The sequence below is a fragment of the Neopelma chrysocephalum genome, unplaced genomic scaffold (assembly GCF_003984885.1).
Source record: "Neopelma chrysocephalum unplaced genomic scaffold, ASM398488v2 Primary Assembly neopelma1_119, whole genome shotgun sequence".
Taxonomy (NCBI): Eukaryota; Metazoa; Chordata; class Aves; order Passeriformes; family Pipridae; genus Neopelma; species Neopelma chrysocephalum.
In genome coordinates this window covers 1744814-1765784 of record NW_020897781.1, presented here as the reverse complement: position 1 = coordinate 1765784, position 20971 = coordinate 1744814, and the positions used below count along the sequence as shown (strand labels likewise).

The 20971-nt window shown below is 43.3% G+C and overlaps 2 protein-coding genes across 3 annotated transcripts in view; both read right to left on the bottom strand.

Moving 5' to 3' along the window:
• LOC113974407 (peroxidasin-like) overlaps positions 1 to 3866 on the bottom strand; it is a 45081-nt gene extending 41215 nt beyond the window's left edge. Inside the window, exon 1 of the mRNA XM_027697505.1 lies at positions 3040 to 3866. Coding sequence (XP_027553306.1) covers positions 3040 to 3203 — 164 coding nt within the window. The 5' untranslated portion in view covers positions 3204 to 3866. The remainder of the gene's footprint in view (positions 1 to 3039) is intronic.
• A 1990-nt stretch (positions 3867 to 5856) lies between these two features.
• PCMTD2 (protein-L-isoaspartate (D-aspartate) O-methyltransferase domain containing 2) lies at positions 5857 to 19362 on the bottom strand. 2 transcript variants are annotated; one of them, XM_027697564.1, is made up of 6 exons: positions 19102 to 19362; positions 16097 to 16425; positions 14726 to 14828; positions 12796 to 12967; positions 11732 to 11855; positions 5857 to 10203 (listed from the first exon to the last, which is right to left on the bottom strand). In XM_027697564.1, exons 2-6 carry the CDS (start codon positions 16401 to 16403, stop codon positions 9821 to 9823), a joined length of 1089 nt encoding a protein of 362 aa, XP_027553365.1. In that variant the 5' UTR covers positions 16404 to 16425; positions 19102 to 19362; the 3' UTR covers positions 5857 to 9820. The 2 variants fall into 2 exon arrangements, with proteins under 2 accessions (XP_027553365.1, XP_027553366.1); XM_027697565.1 differs by lacking the exons at positions 16097 to 16425; positions 19102 to 19362 and adding an exon at positions 13833 to 13855.
• Between the last annotated feature and the right edge of the window lie 1609 nt (positions 19363 to 20971).

Below are 20971 nucleotides of genomic sequence, written 5' to 3'. Positions count from 1 at the left end.
TTGTCTTAAATGTCACACTGTAGAATAAATGACGGAAGGTTAAGGATCTATTCAAATTTTTGGAGTGTATGTTCCACAGCTGCTCCCCTCCTTGGGCTGCTGGCTAAAAGAACTGCCTGAATCCCAGCAATAACCAGCAGATCACATCTGGATAATCATGTTCCAATTGAACAGACAACAGCCAAAATACGTTCGCAGTTCTACACCGTGAATTTTTATAGCTTATCTGTACACGTGTAGTCATTCCTGCCATCCTATCCTCTGCTCAGGATAAAACCAACAGACTTCATTACCAACGATAAACGGCCTGCTGCTAAAACCAGACACTGGGCCGGATCCTCAGCTGTACCCAGCTGGGATTGGGAAGGGAGGAGGGAAACGGCGACCAAAGAGGAGCCAGTAACAGCTCATCAATCCTGGAACTGGTTCCATGCCAATCCCAGCATCGCTCAGAGAAGGCCATGGGCGGCTCCGAGTTCCGCCAGCTGGCTCCAGCCCCGAGGGGGCCATCTGCCAGCAGGGTTGGTGAAGGACAGTGTGTGCCAGCTAGGAGACTTCCCCACTCTTCCAGGATTGTTAGAGAGAGGATGGCACGGAGTCACGGAGGTCAGAAAGTCCCATACTCCCAACTTCAAAGCAAACTCCATCTGGAAAGTGCAGCTGTTCTGCGAGGGAACTGAGCTGGAGCCTGGGATCGTGTTTGGAGCTGCAGTCACAGACTCAGTCCTACTCATACCGAAGGGTAAGTGTGGAAAATATCCCACATTTTCTACTCAGAATAACTCCATGATCAAGACTATTCTTGCTATAATTCTGAACGTTCAGTCTGACACAACAGTCCTCCCAGGAGAAAGATTAACATACCAAAAAGCTGGAGTAGTCAGGGCTTGGTTAAGAAGCATTCTTTGATCTTGCACGATTCAAAAAAGTTTAATTATTCAAATGTTATTTATAATAATACAATGGGATGCTGGCTGGGAAATGCATTTACATACATTAGATCTTCAAGATAGCCAGGAAGTCAGGATTTTTACTCGCCACACACCACACAAAGGCACATGATCTGCCAACAGAGAGCACTCACCAGGCTCATGTGTCTTTATATCTATGGGGATCTCTGCTTACCAGTATGGGGTTTGCTTAAAATTATGCAGACAGTAGTAAAAGGGAATAAACCAGATAAATTGCCTTAAAAAATACTGGTCTACAGTCACCTCATTTTGGAATATTACTACTTTTACGTCTCACACCTCTACCATTTAGTTAATGTTTTAAAACCCAGTTTCCCATTCAAAGTTCTTGCTCTTCTGTTAAACTAAATAAACCTGCCTTCCAAAATGGTTAAGCAGGGAAAACATGGACCATTTACAAGCAGTGCACATGCAAACCAGTTAGAGCAGAAGAGAGGGAATTAGGGAGACTGCACTGGAAAACCCGGTCACCTTTCCAGATTGAGTTTTACAGGAAACTCAATGCAACCTCCACCACAGCAAGATACTACCTGGAATTTTACTAAAGCTGCAAGGTCAAAAATGGGCCAGGGTCAGGCTTTTGCCCCCTGCAGCACAGAGAATGAAGTGTGCTGCTGCCAGAGGGAGCAAATGTGACAGCAAATGTGGCCACGTTTCAAACACAGAACAGAAATTAAGCTTTAATGAGCTCAGAAATATCTCAGTTCAGCCGATGAAACAAATTTTCCCCTCAATAAAAATCCATGTTTAACCAAGGAGGAACCAGTTACTTTGCTAAAATCAAACAATGTCAGGGTATTTTAAATATTTTAATATTTCAAGATGCAGGGGAATAAGAGGGAGAAAAAGTTTGGTGACAATTGGAAGAGTCAGACACTGCAAGTTGCTGTAAGTGCAGATAACCCCTACCCAGTCTGCACAGTACTGAGCAGTGTCACACTGTAAATAACCACTCCATCAACAGCCCAGGGAGAGAGAAAGCTTTGGCAGCTGTAGCAAGTGTAGACCTCATCCTGTGGGTCACTAATGCTAGAACCTTTGTGGTCTCCATCCATGAAAACAGGTCTGGATGGCAGCAATTCAATGCCAGCATCCTGCCTACATCATTTTCCTCAGGCTGCAAGCAGAGAAGATGCATTAGCAGCATTAGTGAGATGTCTGTGGGAGAAATGGTAGTATGGATGTGCCAGCTGAGATAAAATTTAGTTTGTTACAAGCAGCTCGTGTTGAAGAAGTTTTACAACTGGCAGCAGTTTAAGCAGGATGAGTGCAAAGATTAATTTTTGACAAGTCTTTCCAACTATTTGCAAAAAGGGTCTTCCAAGGCAAGAGATCAGATAAGAACAGCACAAAGGGAAGCAATTTGTCACATGCCACTACATCTCAAACCCACCTTTAGGTTCAGGATTAGTTTAGAATCACAGGGAAGTGCTCTTCTGCCTCTTATCAGTAAGAGCTATTTAGGAGTCTCCATCCTTTTCCTCCACCTTTCCTGTTTGAATGGACTCAGCCAGCAGCTCCCTCACTCACAGGTACTTTATTTCTCAAGGAATCTGTGAGTTATCACAAGCATTACTTTTCAAATAAGCCTTTGGTTTGCATAGTCGAGATAGAAACTGGAAAACCAGGACTTAAAAATTTAGGAATGAAATGGTGTTGTATGTACCAGGAAAGGGTAGAGACAAAAGCCTGAACTGCTCTATGTCCTCTCTCCCCTACACCCAAAGCTTTCTGAAATGCAAACTGCATACATTTCTATAAGCTCAGTTTAATATTTGTGACTTTTGATTCTCCAAAACAGTCTTCCAGTGCTTGCCCTGGCATTATTCTTACTAAATTTTTCAATTCCCTCGATTGTCCCATTAGCAATTAACTGATACCAAAAGAAGCAGTTTCTGTTTTGTGTTTTAAAAGCATGAAACAGTTTGTGAGGCACGGAATTCTGCAGGGGAAAAAAAAAAAAAAGGAAGATAAAAGCATGCCTTTGGCCTTGACTCTTTATTTTTTTTCCCCTCTTCCCAAAGACCAAACAGGTAGAAAAAGGCAGCAAAAAGAAGTGGTTACTCACAGTATGTTTGTCTGGGGCGGGATCTCGGGGATGGTTTCCAACATCAGATGCATGCATCGCACCGTGGTCCTGAAGCACAGGCAGCGACTGGGGCAGGAGCAGGAGAAACCAGGCAAGAGGAGAAAACACAAAAAGCCTCCAAGAGCTGAAGGTTTGATGAGCATGGTGTTTGCTGGAGTGCATTTGCCTCAATTCTGAACTGCAGGGAGCTGACAAAAAAAAGTTTCCCAGCCCTGAGGTCCAGGAGGAGGGGACTCATCAGCATGTGTTTGCAATTAAATTAAGGCAGTTTGACAGTCCAACCGCCCACCCCCTCTGCCATTATGTACATCACTGAAGATCAGACTGTCCCCACCCCTCTTTAATTGTGGCGCTGAAATATAAACTCTTAATTTTGATTTATTTTTGCCTTGTTGCTTCTTTCGAACAGCAAGTTAACTCCTCACCTCCTCCTGGTGCATTTGTCTGACAGCAGAATGCACCTTCATGGACAACCACCAAAAAATGATCCCGTGCTTCCAGGGCTGAGCTGGGATGCAAAAGATCCAGGGTCAAGATTTTTATGTCAATTTTTTTGCCTTAGCACACTCTGAAAACTAAGGAGAGTGTCTTATCCAACAGCCTGTCAAATGTATTGGGCACTAAGACTTTTAGGACAGAGGCTGTCTCTTATTACACGGAGTTACAACATCCAGTAAAAATACATTTCCAACCGTTGATGGGAGCGTGGAATGCTACAGATAAGTGATTTTAAAAGGGAGATCACTAACAGAGATAAATAACCTGCAAATAAAGACAAATCCCCATCCTGCAATCTGTAAAGTTTCTTACACAGAGTAAAAGCTGATTCATTTCAAAGACCTTTTGCCAAATACAATTTCTTTCTATAAGGATGCCATTTGGAGAAATGTCAGGATTTTGGAGACATTAAAGACAACTGAGGGGCGAAAAGGGAAAGAAACACTGAAATCAACTGAGTTAAGTCCTCTGTTTCTCCCAGTGAATGATAAAATTGAGACACAAAAGGCAGGATTTGTTCCCATTTGAATTAATCACCTTTGTAAAGAAGCTTAGACTGAAACCAGCTTGTCTTTAGCTTTGCAGTTATTACTACACAAGGTCCTAAATGTGTGGGTTTAGCATGAGGGAGGCACTAACACACATTAGGATATAAAGGTACTTGAGGAAGTACAAACACAGCACGAATCCACATTACCTGGAGGATCAAATGAAGGTTTCCCATGAACCTGCACATCTGCTTTAGACTGTAATCTAAAAAATAATTAATGTGACAGAGAAGCACTTAACAAAAGTGACATTTATACCTTCCTGGTTCATTTCTCCCCTCAGATTCTCTGTCACTTGTGCATTTGTGGAGTGCATTGGGTTTGGGCTTTCACCTAAAATTTCATGTCATAGAAGGCAAAATCACTATTTTTTTTCCAGCTATAAAAGAGCATTATACTGCAGGTTTTCTGCGTCTAGTCCTCAGGCAATCTGCTATTTGTTTGCCCGGACATCACTTGGAAATCTAAGCAAGTTTGCTGAACTCATCTGCTCCCCCTGTGGACCCGACTCATGGTTTTGGGCAGAGTGTCCTCTAGCGGCCACCCAACCCAACCCAACCTTCCAAAAACGGGTTGTAAAAGGCCAAATAATCAGCTCTAGCCTTTATCCAACACATGGCAGCTGAGATCAGAGTGCTCCGTGTGAATATGACAGCTTTTATTTCCAATTTGAGATGTCAAGTGCATTAGAAGCACATCCTCCACGTGCATCAGACAACGTGTGTTATATTAAAGTCTTCATGACTTAAGTTCTGTTGATTGCTCCCCACATCATCTCTTTCCAAAATACACTGGACTCTGTTAGGACAGGGTAGCACAGCTACTTGGGAGCTACTCAGTAAGTAAGTATTTCTAGGAAAACAAACAAAACTGCTCCCTCCAAACCACACCCAAGTATTTTGGACTCGTTATTTTCCCTGGCACACCCCGGCCACTTCGCAAATACGGGGCTTTTGCCTCCTGCCTCCGTTACATCTTGGTGCATAAACTCTGAGCTCTAAACCAACCCTCTGCAACAACAACGGCAAAAAAACCCCTTCTAGGTTGATTTATATTGCAGCAGGAGAGCTGGGCCAGGCCTCACTCAGGTTTCCTTACGTACCGTCTGGAATCGTATTTCAGCGCCCTGGCTGTGCCACGGGGGGCAGCTGCAGGAAGGATTGATGAGTATTTGCCCACTACTTTGTAGGCATGGGATCTTCAGCCAAGTCAGCAGATTTAACAGCAGCCATAGGGAATAATTCGAGTGCAAAAAGGCAAGTGCTGCAACCCCCACATTTACTTAGAAGCAGATCTTCCCTTGAACTCGAACCATACCTCTCCCACCTTGCTTATCTCCCCTTCACGACAAATGGGATGATTGTGGGATGTTATGAAACACCAGCAATCCCAATCCCCTTACTCTCACATTAATTTATCCGATTTTCCATCAACATGAAAAATTGTTTAAAAAGGAGTGTGCAGCTCTGAGCAAGAACCAGAAATTAACTCCTGAGCAACTGGAATTAAAGTTAACCCTTGTGTTCCATGCTCCAGCATTTCCAGCCTCTTCTACACAGGCTTTCCAAACCTGTAGAATGCAAGGAAGTTTGGGGGTTTCTCTCAGGTGTGGTTCTCCCTCCCTCCCTCCCCCCCTTTGTTTTAACTATCCATTCTGTCCCAGTAGAAAGACTTCCCTCAGGGGACTTACCCCCTCACTACATCCCAGGGAACTGTGATGTTTTACGTTTTGCAATGAAGTGAACATAAACATTATCTGACAAATTTAATTTCCTCAATACCATTTCCATGACACATCCATGGCTTTCCAAAGCAGAAAAGGATTTTCTTTCAGCAAGCATCACGTGAAGGAAAACATTAACGTTGAACTAATCTCCTGTTATAGCTGGTAAAAGGACATTTATCATACACACAGATGACAGGAAGAAACACACAGACAGGCAATTATCCTATGGAATAAAGGTTAACAGATTCATTTAATTAGCAACAGCTGTATTTGCTGTTATGATCAGTTGCCTAACACAGCTGAAGCCAAAACATTATTCTCAATACTAGAGAAATGAAAGCCTTGAACACCACCTCTCAAAAATCTGCATTAATTAAGCACTAAAGCAGAGCCCAGGGGACAAGAGGGGAGCTGCAGGTCAGAATGCACGGAATAAACTCCTGACATGTTTGGTTTAGGCAATTCCTTGAAGACCAGAAATCAACTGAATCAACTCTGGGTATCTGTTGTCCACAGGATGATCAGCCAGGTAAGTGAATTTTCTCTTTAACTGTTCTGATACATTAAGTCCAGATCAGTTGTGTGTGAGCTGATTCCAAAAATCATCTTGCACAACTGCATTCCATAAAGGTTTGGAACTCATCAGCTGGGCAGGTTTCTTTTGAGATTATATTCTGAGGAGTTCGTCTAAAACTATGCACCTGCACCAAGCGTTTTTTTCTAGTGTTCTAGTGTTTTACCCTTCAATTATGGAAATAAGTACTTATCTACAAACTATTCTAATCACAACATGATGCAAAGCCATGTTAAGAAGGCTAAAAAGTCTTTACTGAATTTATTGATACAGAAACACTTATTAATAAAGGTTAAATTGTGTAACACTTCTGCATGCCTCAGGCCAATTTAACTCTAGTTTCAATACAGAGATTTTTCAACTTACACACTCATGATTAAAGCAGCCTGAAGTTCAGTTCTTTTCCAAATTTACTGCAGGACTGAAACCTAAAAGGAGTCACAATAAAAGTGACGACTACTTAGAACACAAAAGGAAACAAAGCAGGTACAATTCCTAGACAGCTTACAGACCATACAAACTCAGCTCTAATACAATTCCTTTACTAGAAATGCCTACAAAACTACAGTGCAAGTGCTTGTGCACAGGGAAAATGTATTTACAGTTCCCCCTTATTTACAGGCTATTATTAGCAATACTATTTCACAGTTATATTACACATAAAATTTCTACTATGTGTTTGTCTGGACCTGTGTTTTTTTTGGACAAGGGGACAATTTGACAACTTAGAACATAAATTTCCTGTATATATATATTTATTTATTCAACTTCATTCAGGAAAAAAATAGCAGTATTTATGCATCTTATAGAAAGCTACAAAAATCTAGCAAATGTAATAAAAAAGGCAAATCTGGTGAAAAATCCAATAAATTATCTTTTACAACTGCCGCTGGGATGCGGAATAAAAATCAAACAGGGATAAATGAAAGATAATTCTCCCTCAACTGGTCAGCTCTAACAGAAGCTCAGGAAGGCTTCCTAGTAAGAACCTGAAGTTTAATGTCATTTTTAAGGGAACTCTTTAAAAGTTTAATAATTAAACCAAAGGATGACCTGGTAGCCAAAAGCAGGAGGCACCCTGAACTACAGAGAGGTGTGGAAATTGTGCCATAACACACAAAGGCACCTGGTATGACACCTATTAAGCAGAAATATCAAACAAATACAGAGGCCACAGCCTTTGGGGAGCACAGAGAATAATGACACATAGATTAAGCCTCTCTTTACCACCATATTCAGGATATTCATCTGTGGGAAGAAATCCATTGCAGTTGCCAGAATTACACGGTGGGTACGTGCACGTTTACAGGAAACCATCAGCTCAGTGGCCACAGAACTGCCCCACTTAAATTAGAGAAATAAAAACCTGAGGGAGCAAGCTAATTTGGGGTACCATTTAGATCAGAAGTGGAGACTTAGGAAACCAGAGGCAAAACACAGCCTGTGCCTGTGTTATGTGCCCACAGGCACATGATACAGTATTAGGAGATGATATTGTCAAAGATGCACAGAACTCCTATGAAGCAAGGAAGAGTTCTTCACTTCGGGCTCAGGCATACAAGAGTTATACATTTATTTTCAAAGCCACACAGAACTTTGACACACTCTTTATCATGAGGCAAGTTGTGCAACTCGGGACCATTAACCGAAAACCCGGCGTAGCTTTGGCAAGACGGTCTTTCTTTCATTGCTCCTCAGAGAATGAGGAGACAGCACATACACACACAAAAAAAAAAGATACCAAAGTGATACCAACTCTAGTGCTTCAGATGGGGCAATGCCTTAACACAGCTGCACCACCTACTCAGAGGGGGCCTTTCATCCCCCCCAGCTTTAGGAGTATTTCACATCAACACAAACTCAAGTTTCTTTCCAGCCTTTACCAGTTTAGGCAGATTTTTCAAACAGGCTGAACCAAGTAAAGCTCTTCTAAACATGGTATTTTTTGTCCACAGACACTGTGGACTCCCCGTCCCTGAAACTATTCAAGGCCAGGCTGGATGGGGATCTGAGTAACCTGGTCTAGTGGAAGGTGTCCCTGACCACGGGAGGGGGTTGGAATGAGATGGTCTTCAAGGTCCCTTCCAACCCAAACCATTCTGTGATTCTACAATTCCACGGTATCTCCTTCCACCACCACGACGGGAAGACTTGCAAATAAAAATCAGAGTTCACACCCACAGAACTGCAGAGTGTCAAGTCCTTCCACGTGAGCCTGTTAAAACACGTCTTCGCTGCTGCAGGAATGAAATAACGCACCAAGCTGAGCAACCTCGTTGCACACACCCCACGTGCAACTCGTGTGCACGAGTTGTATTCCAGTCACCTCACCCTGCCACAGCAGGGGCACACACAGAACACCTAAAAACTGCACCAGTCTGGCTTTCTAGGTTCTGTTTCCAGGTTCTAGACACCCTCCAGAAAACTGCATTGGGCTGATTTACCTCTCAGGCTGGCGCTCTGCACTTCACTCTGTTCAGCCCAGATGATCACACTCATCTCACACGACAGCAAAACCCCACAGATTCTGCTTTCACAGCCAGTTTTCACAAACTCACTGCTCTGCAGCTCCTCTCTACCCTCTTCCCCATTCGGAATTACTCTGTAAACATTTCCAGAGACCACAGTCCCAGCTCTGACAACCCCTGCAACCTGTCAAAGCCAAGCAAGCTTTGCAATTCCTCACTTTGCCTCCATCGCTTTAAAAAAATAAAAAAAGAACACAAAAAAACCCCAACAACTCATTCACTGGAACAGGTGTTTCCCATTAAGAAAACCAATATTCTGTAAAACACTTATACTTTTTACTGAAAAATTATATATAGTTTATAAGTAAAACAGAGCAACCAAAGAGGAGCTGATGCTTTCCTTCTCATTCAAAACCTGGATGCCACAAGGGTAATGCCAAAAATTTCATTCCTTTCTGTAAAAGTTGTGCTTTTTCAGATTACTGGAAGAAACTATATTGGCCAGGTCAGGTTTTACTAATAATCTTAACCGTCCATTAAACACACGCCATGGCAAACCCATGGCAGGTTTAGGGGGAGAAAGCACAGACAGGAAAGGTCTTTGGGGAACTGCTTAAGAGTTTTTCAAAACTGACATTCAGTAGAGAAGCCATGAAATTTTTAGAGTATCTCTGGGCAGTTAGTTTCAAGGGAATTAAATCCTCCTTTCCACAAGCAGCTGAGCATTTCACCAACTTGCTTCCTAAGGAATCCCTGCTGTAGGATAAAACTATAGCACACAACTGAGAAGGACAAAGAAACTCAAAAAAGCTATAATGTTGAAGTTTACAGCAGCCACATTCCCCAGCCTACTGCCTTGCGTGGTCACATTTGCAGGCAAGCAAGTGGTGTACATTTGTCAAGCCCTAAGAAGTACTTTATTTTCTGCCTAGAAAGAAGAAGGAAACTACTTCTCCCTGTAATAAAGCAAGTAATACTTCAAGGGATCGGGCAAAGGCAGGCTCAAGACCTTCTCTCTCAAAAAGTTTACAGGAGGGTCTGGCTTTAGTTCAGAGGGTTTGGTTTCTTCCTCTTCCTGCCTCTCCTCCTCGATGTCCTCGCTGTTGTTGTTGTCATCTGACGGGCTGGAGATCCGGCTGGCGAAGACCTCTTTGTCCAAGAAAACAATCGTCTCCATGCGCCGGCGACGGACGCGCCTCCGTTTAAATCTCGGTGGGTTCTTCAGCCCATTCCCAGTTTTGCTCATCGTTTCCTGGTGAATTATTTTCTTGATGGTTCCCCGGATGGCGATGCGGGCCAGGTCCTGCAGGCTGCGAACGGCCACGGGGGCTGGAACGAAACAAAACCCGTGAGCAGATACGGAGAAACTCCCCCCCACCACCTCAAAAGTACTCACAGGAAAAGTTCTGTTTGCTCAAATTAAATCAGGCCATTTGAAATCCCTGGTGCGATTACACAAACAGCTCTATTCAACTCCTGTCAACTCAGATAAACTGCATTGCAACTTTCCAAACGAAATTTAATTGCGCATTTGTCTCATTAAAAAATTTCCCTGTTTTGATCTCAAGTTCTCAATTATTTTAAGATACACATCTTAAAGATTATAGGAATGCAGACTTAGCAACCAGAACTGTGACTGTTTAATTAGTTAGAAAAAGCTACTTTCCTTCTGTAGATAACTAGACATGAAGTTTATTTAACTCTTCCATGAAATTATTTTTCTATTGAGCTATTACTTCAGCTTTGCCAAGTTCTGCATTTATAAAACACAAGTACTATTTATCCTCTTCAAAAACTGCTTCAGACTTAGTGGGAGAACCCAATATGGAAACCATTTTGTAGAAGTAATTATAGAAGCATACAATAAGTTACTGTACCAAAATATCTCTCACAGTAATGGTTTGGGAGACTGTCCTGTCCTCTGCACTTATTTGCTGCCAGGCCATAAATACACGACATAACTCACAGAGTACAAAGAAAAAAAAAGTATTGATACACACACATTCATGAACTAAAATGAACTGAAACTGAAACAAAAAATCCCTGTCGTCTACCAACAACTAAGCTTTCCTGGGACCTGAAGGAAGCAGAAAAAAATTACATGTAAAATATGTGCAGGTCTCACTATAAAGCAACCTACCTACAAAACATGCTGAAACATGCACTTACTGGACTTTCTAGCACAGTATGGATTGTTTCCCGAGCTCCTTTCTGTCATGCAGACACCTTTCCAGAATAAGACCAAAGCCTGACTAATCTCTTTATGAAGGTATCTCTGCCTTCAGAGGCCTCTCAACCCTGAAATCCTAATCTAGAGATTGAGGCCACTGATACAACCTGCACTTCAAACAGCCAACCAAGGAGTGCACAACTTGTACTCCTCAAGCATTCCAGCTTCGGGATAATTCTGAATTGCTGTGGGGTGAGAGCCTTTGAGTAGATATTTTATTCACAGATCTTGCTTGTGTATTTCCCATTGAGAACCATGACAGTACATAATTCAGGACTGAATTGTCTGCACGTGCAAAAACAGCGACCAAACATCCCTCAAAGTTCAGGTACAATTTCACAAGAAATCATCTGTATTTGGAATGATGGTCTAGTGGAAGGTGTCCCTGCTCATGGCAGGGCTTTGGAAACAGATGATCTTTAAGGTCCCTTCCAATCCAGGCCATTCTATGAGTCCATGATTTAGAATCTATTTTATGCAACTCCCATTCTTGCACGACACAGACAACTGTTCAAAAAGGAAGCACTTGGGAGTAATTTTCCTTGAAAGGATTCCCAGGGATGTCATACAGCTCACAGCCAAACAGCAGAAGAAACTTCCCCCATGCCCAGGAATGCCTGTACTCACGCAAGTGAACAAGCCTTGATTTTCCTGAATCTGCGTGGTTTGGCTGAATCAAAGGAGCAAAAGAAACAGCAAGAATCTTCTTGGTCTCCCAGGCAGAAGGACCAGTACGAGTTATCTTAGTCAACTAAACCAAAACAAGGAGATTATTGTCCATTGTGTGAACCACAGTGAGATTTTTGTACAGAAAAAATGAACAAACCACTTTTCTGCCTGGACAAGTGGTTAAAGTACTGGAAGCTACAACAGTAAAAGGTGATAAGGAGAAACATTGGTGGGGTTTTTTTGTAAAAAAATAAGAACTTCTTGCAGGATTAGCCCCAGGTAACTGTTGCAACAGAGCAAGGGCCCTGGCAGCTTGGGACAATGCTTTCCCAGACCTTCCTCCGTTCTGGGCCAGAGCTGCTGTGTCTGATGCCTGAAAAAACTCAGTCACCGATGAACCTTCACTCCTGAAGAGGTCTGCAGATCACTGGATTTATGTTCCAGCTCAAATCTCTTGCATTAACTCACTGCACACCATCTTACTGGGAAGGAACCCTGCACCCTGCTCCTCTGTACCCTGACAGGGAGAAAAGGTCAGACACCTACACCTCAGTCCATTAAAACAACACATCTTTACACCAGAGAGATAAAACTGAATTGCAATCCTGAGCTCACACATGGGGCTCTTGCCCACTTTTTACTAAAAGACTCCATTGACACTTGTAAATAGAGACATCTTGCAGGCTCTTTCACAAGCCAGTTGGGATATGCAAAATGTTGTATTTTGTCATCAAGCACAACACTAGATTATGTAACTGAACAAAGCCTTGCTTACATTTTCTGCAGCATGAAACTAAAATTGCAATTAACAACAGACTTCAATATAAGAAAGATTGGTAGAGCTATAAATTTCTTAAATATTATGAATGTGCAGAGTTCAGTTTCCACTCATAGTGAAAACCAGTGCACTCAATGCTTTCTTCAACCTGCTACAAGGGCAAGATAAAGGAACAGCTATTGACTAAATCAAGATCAGAATTAAGAATAACTGAAAGAGAAACAGGAGAAGAAAGGCACTCAACCTTCTCTTCCAGAGGCATGACAAGAATTCCCCCAACTTTCAAGAGGTTCTTCATGTAGTCCTCGTGTTCCTTCTGTACTCCAGCACCACAGTAAACACGGTCATACTGAGTGCAGTCTGGGGAAATCTCTAAACAATTGCCAGTAACAAAGGATGGCTCACAAAATTCAAATCTGAAAGTGAAGACGACTTGTATTAGACAGGAATAATACAATTTATCCAATGAATTATTTTCAAAATTCTGAAAAAACTAAACTACAAAAGACACTTGAAAAAAAAACCTCAGTCTTACAGGATTTCTCCTCCAAAGCCCACATATTCTAGACATTATTGTAACAGAACACAGAAGTCTCAAAACCACAGAACAATGAGGTCAGAATTCATGGATTAAACTCTCCAAAGGATAAGGATGCATAATTTCATACTTGAGATGCAGGGAACTCTTCAGAACAAGCTATTTTTAGTCACCTGATGCTGACTCAGTTATAATATGCAAATATAAATATTAGACCTCTGATTCCAGACAAAAAAGTCTTTTAAGGACTGCACCTGGGTTTATTGTTGCAGTTTCAAAAGCTGGCTTTCAGATGTGGGGAACTATCACCTGATGCTACAGAATTATGCTTTGCTGAAGCCAATGGAAGTTTTGCCATTAGCTTCAAAAGAACTGTGATTTTACCCTTCACAAAAAAAAGACCTTTTGCCTACAGCATTTCTGACTCAGTGTAAAAGAAAAATGAATGATTCTATGATGCTTCTGGTTTTCTTACGCACTCCAAAACTACATCAAGTTTAAGCCCTGCATTTATGAAGTTGTACAACACATCCATTCTTCTACTGGTATCTTGAGTGGCAGCTCAATATAGCATCTATTTATTCCTAAACACTTCCTGAAGCTTTCTGGTTTTGCAAAGCGTGCTGGACATTCAGAGCAGCCAGTGAACAGTTCCTGCACACGGTGTTCCAACAGCACAACCCAGCAGACATCACTCAGCAATGCCAACTTTCCAGTCATGATGATTCCTGAATTCAGCTCACTTTTGCTCCATAGCTATATTTGTCTGGAGAGAGAAAAAGAGTCTTCCTTAAAACATCTATTCAAACAATAGCAATGTGACTCTGAAAAAAAACACCCAGCCGAGCACCATCCACGCCAAAAACCGTCAGTCTGCTGCCAACATCCAGAAAATACAGCCCTCTCATCAGCAGCTTTCCAGTACAGCAGGAGCAGCACAAGGCTGAGGAGTCTAAAATCCAGCATGTAATGACTTTAATTTCCTTCCTCCCAGGAGAGGAGGATATCAGGTATCCACAGATGCTTCGCTTCCCCGTCTGAACAAACTGTGCAACGGATCCAAAAATATGACAGCTACAACTTTCACTGCTGAGGTTACTATTGGCAGTGGTTATCTTGCTGGAAAGTTATTACTTGTGACAGCAGCAAAATGGAGGTTCTAAGGAAGAACATCAATCAAATCCCAAGCAGTTTTAGTACTAACTTAATCATCTTAAAACTACCTCCCTATTTTAAAACGCCATTTTTCTTCTTTGCAGATAAAACATATTAGGCCACCACAGAAATCAGTTCATATTCTTCTCCTCACCATGCACGCTCCCAGATCACAAAAAGAACAAGTATTGTTAATTGCAAGTTTTGAGCTCTTACTGCAAGTGCATTTCAAAACAAACAAACTTCCTCAGCTCCCTCTAAGCCCTGCAACATCAGCACCGCTATTGAAAACACAGCAAACACTTCAGAAACTTCCCCACAATACACACGGGCTTTGAAGGTCACACACTGCAGCTCAGCAAGGCTAAGGAGCCCGAATCCTCAGATTACCCTGAATCCAGAGGGGCCACATGGGAGCCAAGAACTGCCACAGCTAAAGCCAAACGCACAAAATTAACCCCAACGGGCATTTTGCTCTCACTTGTCGAAGCTGTCACTTGTTTTAATGAAGAAATCCAATTTCTGCTTCGCGTATTCGATCACGTCCGAGTGAAGCTCCACACCGTGGTTAACACCAAAGGGACCTGCAAATGTGGAACACCAGGATAAAGGTAAACAGGCAAAATCCAGCAGGATTAATACAGTTTGGGTTACTTCCTGGAACAGATTTTTCCGTGAGTGTCAGACAGTCAGTGTTTGTGTAGGGTCAGCTCTCTTAGCACTACAATGGGAATTGCAACCCTATACCTGCAATTTCTGGCAGCAAATGAGCCTGTCTTGCACAATTGATTCTGACTCATTTGCTCTCAACTATGCAGGAAACTTCTCCATAGCAGGGAAGCACTGCTGCCATTGCTGTAAAAGCTGGAAAAAAAATTCCAAGGCAGAACGACTGCCTGCATGTTTTAATACATCCCTACAAATTTTTCATATTATTTTTATACCACCTTGTTGATATGCTAAAATCTTTGCAAAGGAAATCAGGGAAAGTCATCATCCGCTGTACCTCAATTAACAGCAAAAATAAACTGGAAGATACAGAAGTTGTTCAGCGCTTGTGCTTTTTACTCAGAACTGACAGGGTGATTTTTGCAAAAATTCAAAAGAATATAAAAGCCTTGGAGTTACATATTGGTATCCTTGGTAATCTCAACAAAACCAGGAGAAAACCACAAATGGGAGATGGGAGCGAGACTCTACCCTGAGAACAAACATCTCAGCAGTTAAAATTCTTGACACCCACTAAAGGGAAGTTTGTACCCTACAGCCATTTGCTATCTATCCTGGCAGCACAGCTCTGACTGAGACACCTCAGGATGAATTGAAAGGGCACAACTGCACTTGGGTGATTTGCTTTGTGCCACTGTAGATGTGGTCACAAAATCAGTTTTGCTGCACTCGGTGTTTTCCAGAAAATATTCCCATCCGTCTGCTAGTAAGTGTCAAAAGTGGACCTCTAAACAGCACAGTGTGAACAAAAACAGGCACAGTGCAGGTGTAGTCACAGCTTTCTGTGGACATGCTTAATCCTGGTTTCAGCTTTGTACTCCTGATCCTGATCTGGGGTCATCCTTAAGAGGAAACTAACCCAAGTTCATGTTCCTGCAGGAATCCACTACAGCCACCTCTGGAAATACATCTGTGCCTGTTCTGATCTGCCACAGAAATCTGGATCCCACCTGGTTCCAGAGAGAAGGTTGCAAGAATCCTGATAAACAAGCTGGATTAATGCATTCTTTACTTTCCCAGCTATCTTTTAGTTCCATTACTCGAGGAATGATTCATTCCTGATTTCAAAACATGTTTTTCAAAATCTAACACAAACAGTTAACGTGACCGAAAAGGTATTTACCCAAGATGAGTCCAACCATAGAACTCAGATAACCAGTGCCACTGCCAAGATTCAGAAATGACAGCCCTGGTTGCAGATCCAAAGCTTCCATCACCTCAGAGTAAATGCACGGTGCTGAGAGATGAATATTCCCATGCTTCCATGCCAAGTCCTTGTAGGCATTGTCTTTGAACTCTTCCAGGTAGTAATCTGCCCGATCAATGGCTCGGAAGGCCTGTTCCACCAGTTCTGTCCTGATGTATTGTGCTTCCTTCAGGTTATCAATTAATTCATCGTTATCTTCTCCCGCACTCACTGCGCCTCCCATCTTCAGCAGCCTTCTATAGACACTAAAAGTAAAAGAATAAAGGAGGGTGAGGAACAGAACGTGCACTTCAACACTAAATTATGCTGCTGTGTGTGAAGTACTTTGAGAGAGACCTTTATGTACTCCCAAGGACCACAAGCACAGGAAAAACATCACCAGCAGCACTCCCAGCCCCCATTCCAACAATGGAAAACAAAATGCAGCAGATCTGGCATCCAGTACCTGACACTAGTGGTGGGGTGGGGGGGAACAGAATCACAATAGGCAATTTCAATGTGCAAGTCCTGTCTTCAAATGCTCCCAAACGTTTTACCAGCACATCAGCTTTTCCACTGAACCCTTTTATATAAAGGATTATTCCAGCTCCTGTGCTTGTAGGTCATTTTTCATTGCAAGCCCAAACAACAGTGCAAGTTTGGCCTGTCTGTCGGAATTCTGGCCACAAGCAGACTTTCCATCTCTAACAGCATCAATGAAGTGATAAGACACAGGCAGCAAATCCAAAAAAATCTCAAATTACATTTTCTTTGAACATGCATCAGGAAGTTGATTTCATAGAGGTTAAAAATGCCCAACAACTCTGATGCATCAACCTTGCTTACTTTAGCAAATAAATGCACTTTCACACAGCTCATCTCTAGAGCTTGAGCCACCCCCATTAGTAAAGCACTTAATGATACAGCAACTGCAGAGAGAATTTCCACTGCAGCCTGCGGAATTTCTTAGGTCCTCTTAAGCCCTAGATGAGCTCACCTTCAATTTGGTAACTCCTGAGTGACAGAGATCTCTGAATTACAAACACTTCTGACTTCACTGACACAATCATGGACCTATTCAGGCTTGTGGGCGTGGGGTAAGGAAAGCAAACACTTTCCTTGACCTATAACCACTACAAATGGTTATAATGCTTCATGTAGCTAAAACAGCTACAGGTTTCAAAGGAAAAGGTATAGGGGGAGAAGAACACAGAAGAACTTATCACTCAGAATTAACCTAGCTTTTCCCCCCCTTCTCATATCTTAGGAAAAAAATCCTTTCCAGAAAACCCAACATGATTCTTTCAATGTATTTATTTACAATGCCTTTGCCTGCTCACAGTAATAACCACAGAAGCAGCAGCTTTGGAGTTCATTCCTGGGATCAGAAGATCTGCCTACAGCAAAATTGCTGGGAGTTTATTTGTTACATTCAGCAAGAGCAAATTACAGACTTTTGTTTTCAGAGGAAACAAAGAAAAGCTGCAGGACTCCAAGGAAATTTCACAGTTATTCAAATAACATGCCATTCTGATTACCTGGAGAGGCACACAAAACAGGATATACTTAGGCAGGGACCTCGAGCCAGTTTTTAATCCATTCATGTCTCAAAACACATCAATCCAGTTCAAGACCATTAATAAAACCTGGAATAAAAAGCCACCCCTCTCCTTTCAACAGTGACTCCTTCATTTTCTCTCCAAAAAATGATTGTGTTTTATTACTTCACAGTGGAAACACACCAAGTTGAAGGCTCAGGTGGGTTAATCTATCAATTATTCCCCCCCCCTTACATACTCAAAACCTCTGTGCATTTGCACATGCAGGGTTGCCTGAATCTTTGTTCAATTCACTTTATGTAACATTCCACATTAAAATACTCTCTTTCCTGAGAGTATTGATTACCTTGAGTTTCCTCTACATATTTTTGTTCTTAGGCTTGCTTATTTCTTCCACTCTTTCTGCTATTAAAAAGAAAAAAAAACTTGATTTTTAGGTTTAAACTAAGAATACAAAGTTGTGCCTTTAACAGTGTTCCACTTTGGATCCCCAATAAATTCCTCCTAACATACGTGAGCCCCACTGGGGCAACTGGTCTGACCTGGTTTTAGCCCAGCTATATGAACAAGTGGTTTTCCATGTTCTACAACATGGAACACAACAACAACTGTCGTCTGAAACATTTTTTTAACGAGATCAAGGAACAACTGAGTTGTGACAGGCGTCAAAAATAATCAGTTTTACTGGACATTAACTTACTTCCAATAAAATTACTGTTTTACGTGCAGAACTCCTGACATTCAAATTCCTCTTAATGTAATCCTACATCTTTCCTTAACTTTGTGGGAACCAAGACTGTGGGTAGGGCTTATTTTTAACAAACTTTTCGAAAGAAAACCCTCTCCCTCCACAACAAGCCCGGCTGGAATTTTTTACACTTCTAAGGCAAAACCAAGAGATTTCCACAGATCTGAGCCAGGGACAAAGTTCACTGTGCAAAAATTCGCTGCTCGCACAACAGGGACACCAAACCCAGCAGCGTTTTGGTGCTGGAACACCCCCCCAGGGAAACACCCTCCTTTGAGAAAAACAAAACAGAGAACAAGCAAACGAAAAGCAGGAAACGAACAAACAAGAGAGAAAACAAACAAACAAAAAGCAGAAAACAAACAAAAGCAGAAAAACAAACCAAGCAATCGGCCCCCACGTGAGTAGGTGCATTCAACCTGAAACCAAATCCTGGAACTGGAGCGATCCCTCCCTCCCAGTGCAAACAAACACCGGCGGGCGCACGGGGGACGGCTCCGAACAATGCACGGGGCGCAGAAACACAATTCCTCAGCCCCAGCAGGTCTCCAGGGCAATCCCTGCTCTGCCATAACGCGCTGCAGGAGGAACAGCAAAGGTGGGGTTATTTATTGATTTAATAAGAAAAGAGGCACCTGAGCGGCCGCGGTTCGGCTCCGCTCGGCTCCGTTCGGTTCGGTTCGGCTGCGCTCGGCTCCGTTGGGTCCGGTTCGGTTCGGCTCTTGTCGGTTCGGTTCGGTTCGGCTCGGCTCGGCTCCGTTAGGTTTCGTTCGGTTCGGCTCTTTTCGGTTCGGTTCGGCTCCGCTCGGCTCGGTTCGGCTCTTTTCGGCTCCGCTCGGCTCACCCCAGGCCGGCGCGCTCGGGGCTGTAAACACTGCCCAGCTGAGCGCCGGCCGCGTCACTGCGCACGCGCGGCGCGCACCACCGCCGCGGGCTGGGGGGGCGCGTGGAGTACACCATTGCTGTGCCCGGCGGGGGGCGCCGGGCGGGCCGTACCATGCGGGGCCGCCGGGGGGGGGGGTGGACAGGGCTGTACCACTGCGGGGCTGGGTCCTTGCGGGAGCCCCAGGAATGGATCCCGGTGGGATTCTCCATCAGACATGGGGAAATCTGCCAGCAGCTTCTCACAGAACACACCTCTGTACCCCCCGTCCGCCCCCGCTGCCAAAACCTTGCCATGCAAATCCAATGCAACGTACCAGGACCAGACACAGACTAGGACTCCCTTCTCTCCCATATGTCCTGGGAGCATCTCCCAGTCCCAGTGTGGCTGGTTTCCTCCAGCCCTGTGCCCTTCCACCCTGCCCTGATTGCTTGTTCCCAGCACAGGGCTGCATTTCCACACCTGCTGCTTCGGCTCATCGCCCAGTTCTCCCAGTTCTCCCAGTCCTCCCAGTCCTGTAATGCCCATAGTGACAGCACAGTGTCCCAGCTCCCGCTGGGATCAGGGCTTCCCAGGGCGTGGGATGAGACAAGAGGAGCTGGAGAGATGCCAGTCAGAGCTGGCACACACAGTCCTGGCGCTGGAGCTGAACCTCCCGTGTGAGGTGTGGCCAGCACCAGGTTTTCTGATGTTAGTCACTCTTGGGGAAAAAAATCATGGGAACTTAATTTAAAAAAAAAATTGCTGTGAGAACTGGTTGATATTCTTAATTTTGAGCCTGTGAACACCTAACTTGAGTTACATCCTTGGATTTTGTTTGTTGGTTTGGTTTTTTTTGCTGCAACTATAAATGCCAGGTGTGAATTTACTGAGGAGTAAGTAAGTGAGATGCAAATTCTCCTGATTCCAGGGGCTGAGCCTTGAAGAAAACGTGCAGTATTGTAAAACTTCACAATATCTGACTTGCCATTTGTGTAGAGAGGGATCCTCTAACATGATCTGAGTGTTAGGCACCTAATTTAAATTTTACTTACCTGTGTAAGCTCGCTCAGTGGTTGTAACATGGCAGGGCCTGACAAGACAAGGGGAAAAGGTGTCTCCTGTGACCTGTCTCGGACTGAGAGAAATTATCCTCTAAAAGTGTGTGTTTGTCTTCATGTTCAAGTGACCCACACAGCTCTGGCTGAGGCTGCAGATCAAACAAAATTGTGTGGACTGGCCTTAGATCTTCATGGACTCCATACTACATACAGCTGCAAAATGAGAAGGAAGAACGATATCTAAACAAGAGGCTTCTTGATTTAAGTTGTCTGGAGATGAATTGTGGAAAAAAGGCTGTCTTGGCAGACACAACAAGCCCGCAGTGAGAAAAGAAAATAAGAATTACTCTTCTAAATGAGACTCAAATAGGAGAAAGTGAATCAGCATCCGAGATTTATTTATGCTTTAAGGTGATTATCTCAGCTGCCTTCATTAACGTGGTAACAGCAGACTCTGCAAACAGGCAGCGGGGTAATTCTGTAGATGTCTGCACTTTCATTTCGCAGAAGACAGCTGCCTGGGAGAATGGGATTATTGGTGGGAGAGCGAGCACTGAAACTCCTCCTTGCTGATTCAACCAA

Coding starts and splice junctions, on each gene's coding strand:
- PCMTD2 (XM_027697564.1), bottom strand. CDS start 16,403: ATGGGAGGCGCAGTGAGTGCGGGAGAAGATAACGATGAATTAATTGAT. Junction 14,829..16,096: donor TATGGTTGGACTCATCTTGG/GTAAATACCTTT, acceptor CCACATTTGCAG/GTCCCTTTGGTGTTAACCAC. Junction 10,204..11,731: donor ATCAAGGCTTGTTCACTTGC/GTGAGTACAGGC, acceptor GTTTCGTTCCAG/CCCCCGTGGCCGTTCGCAGC.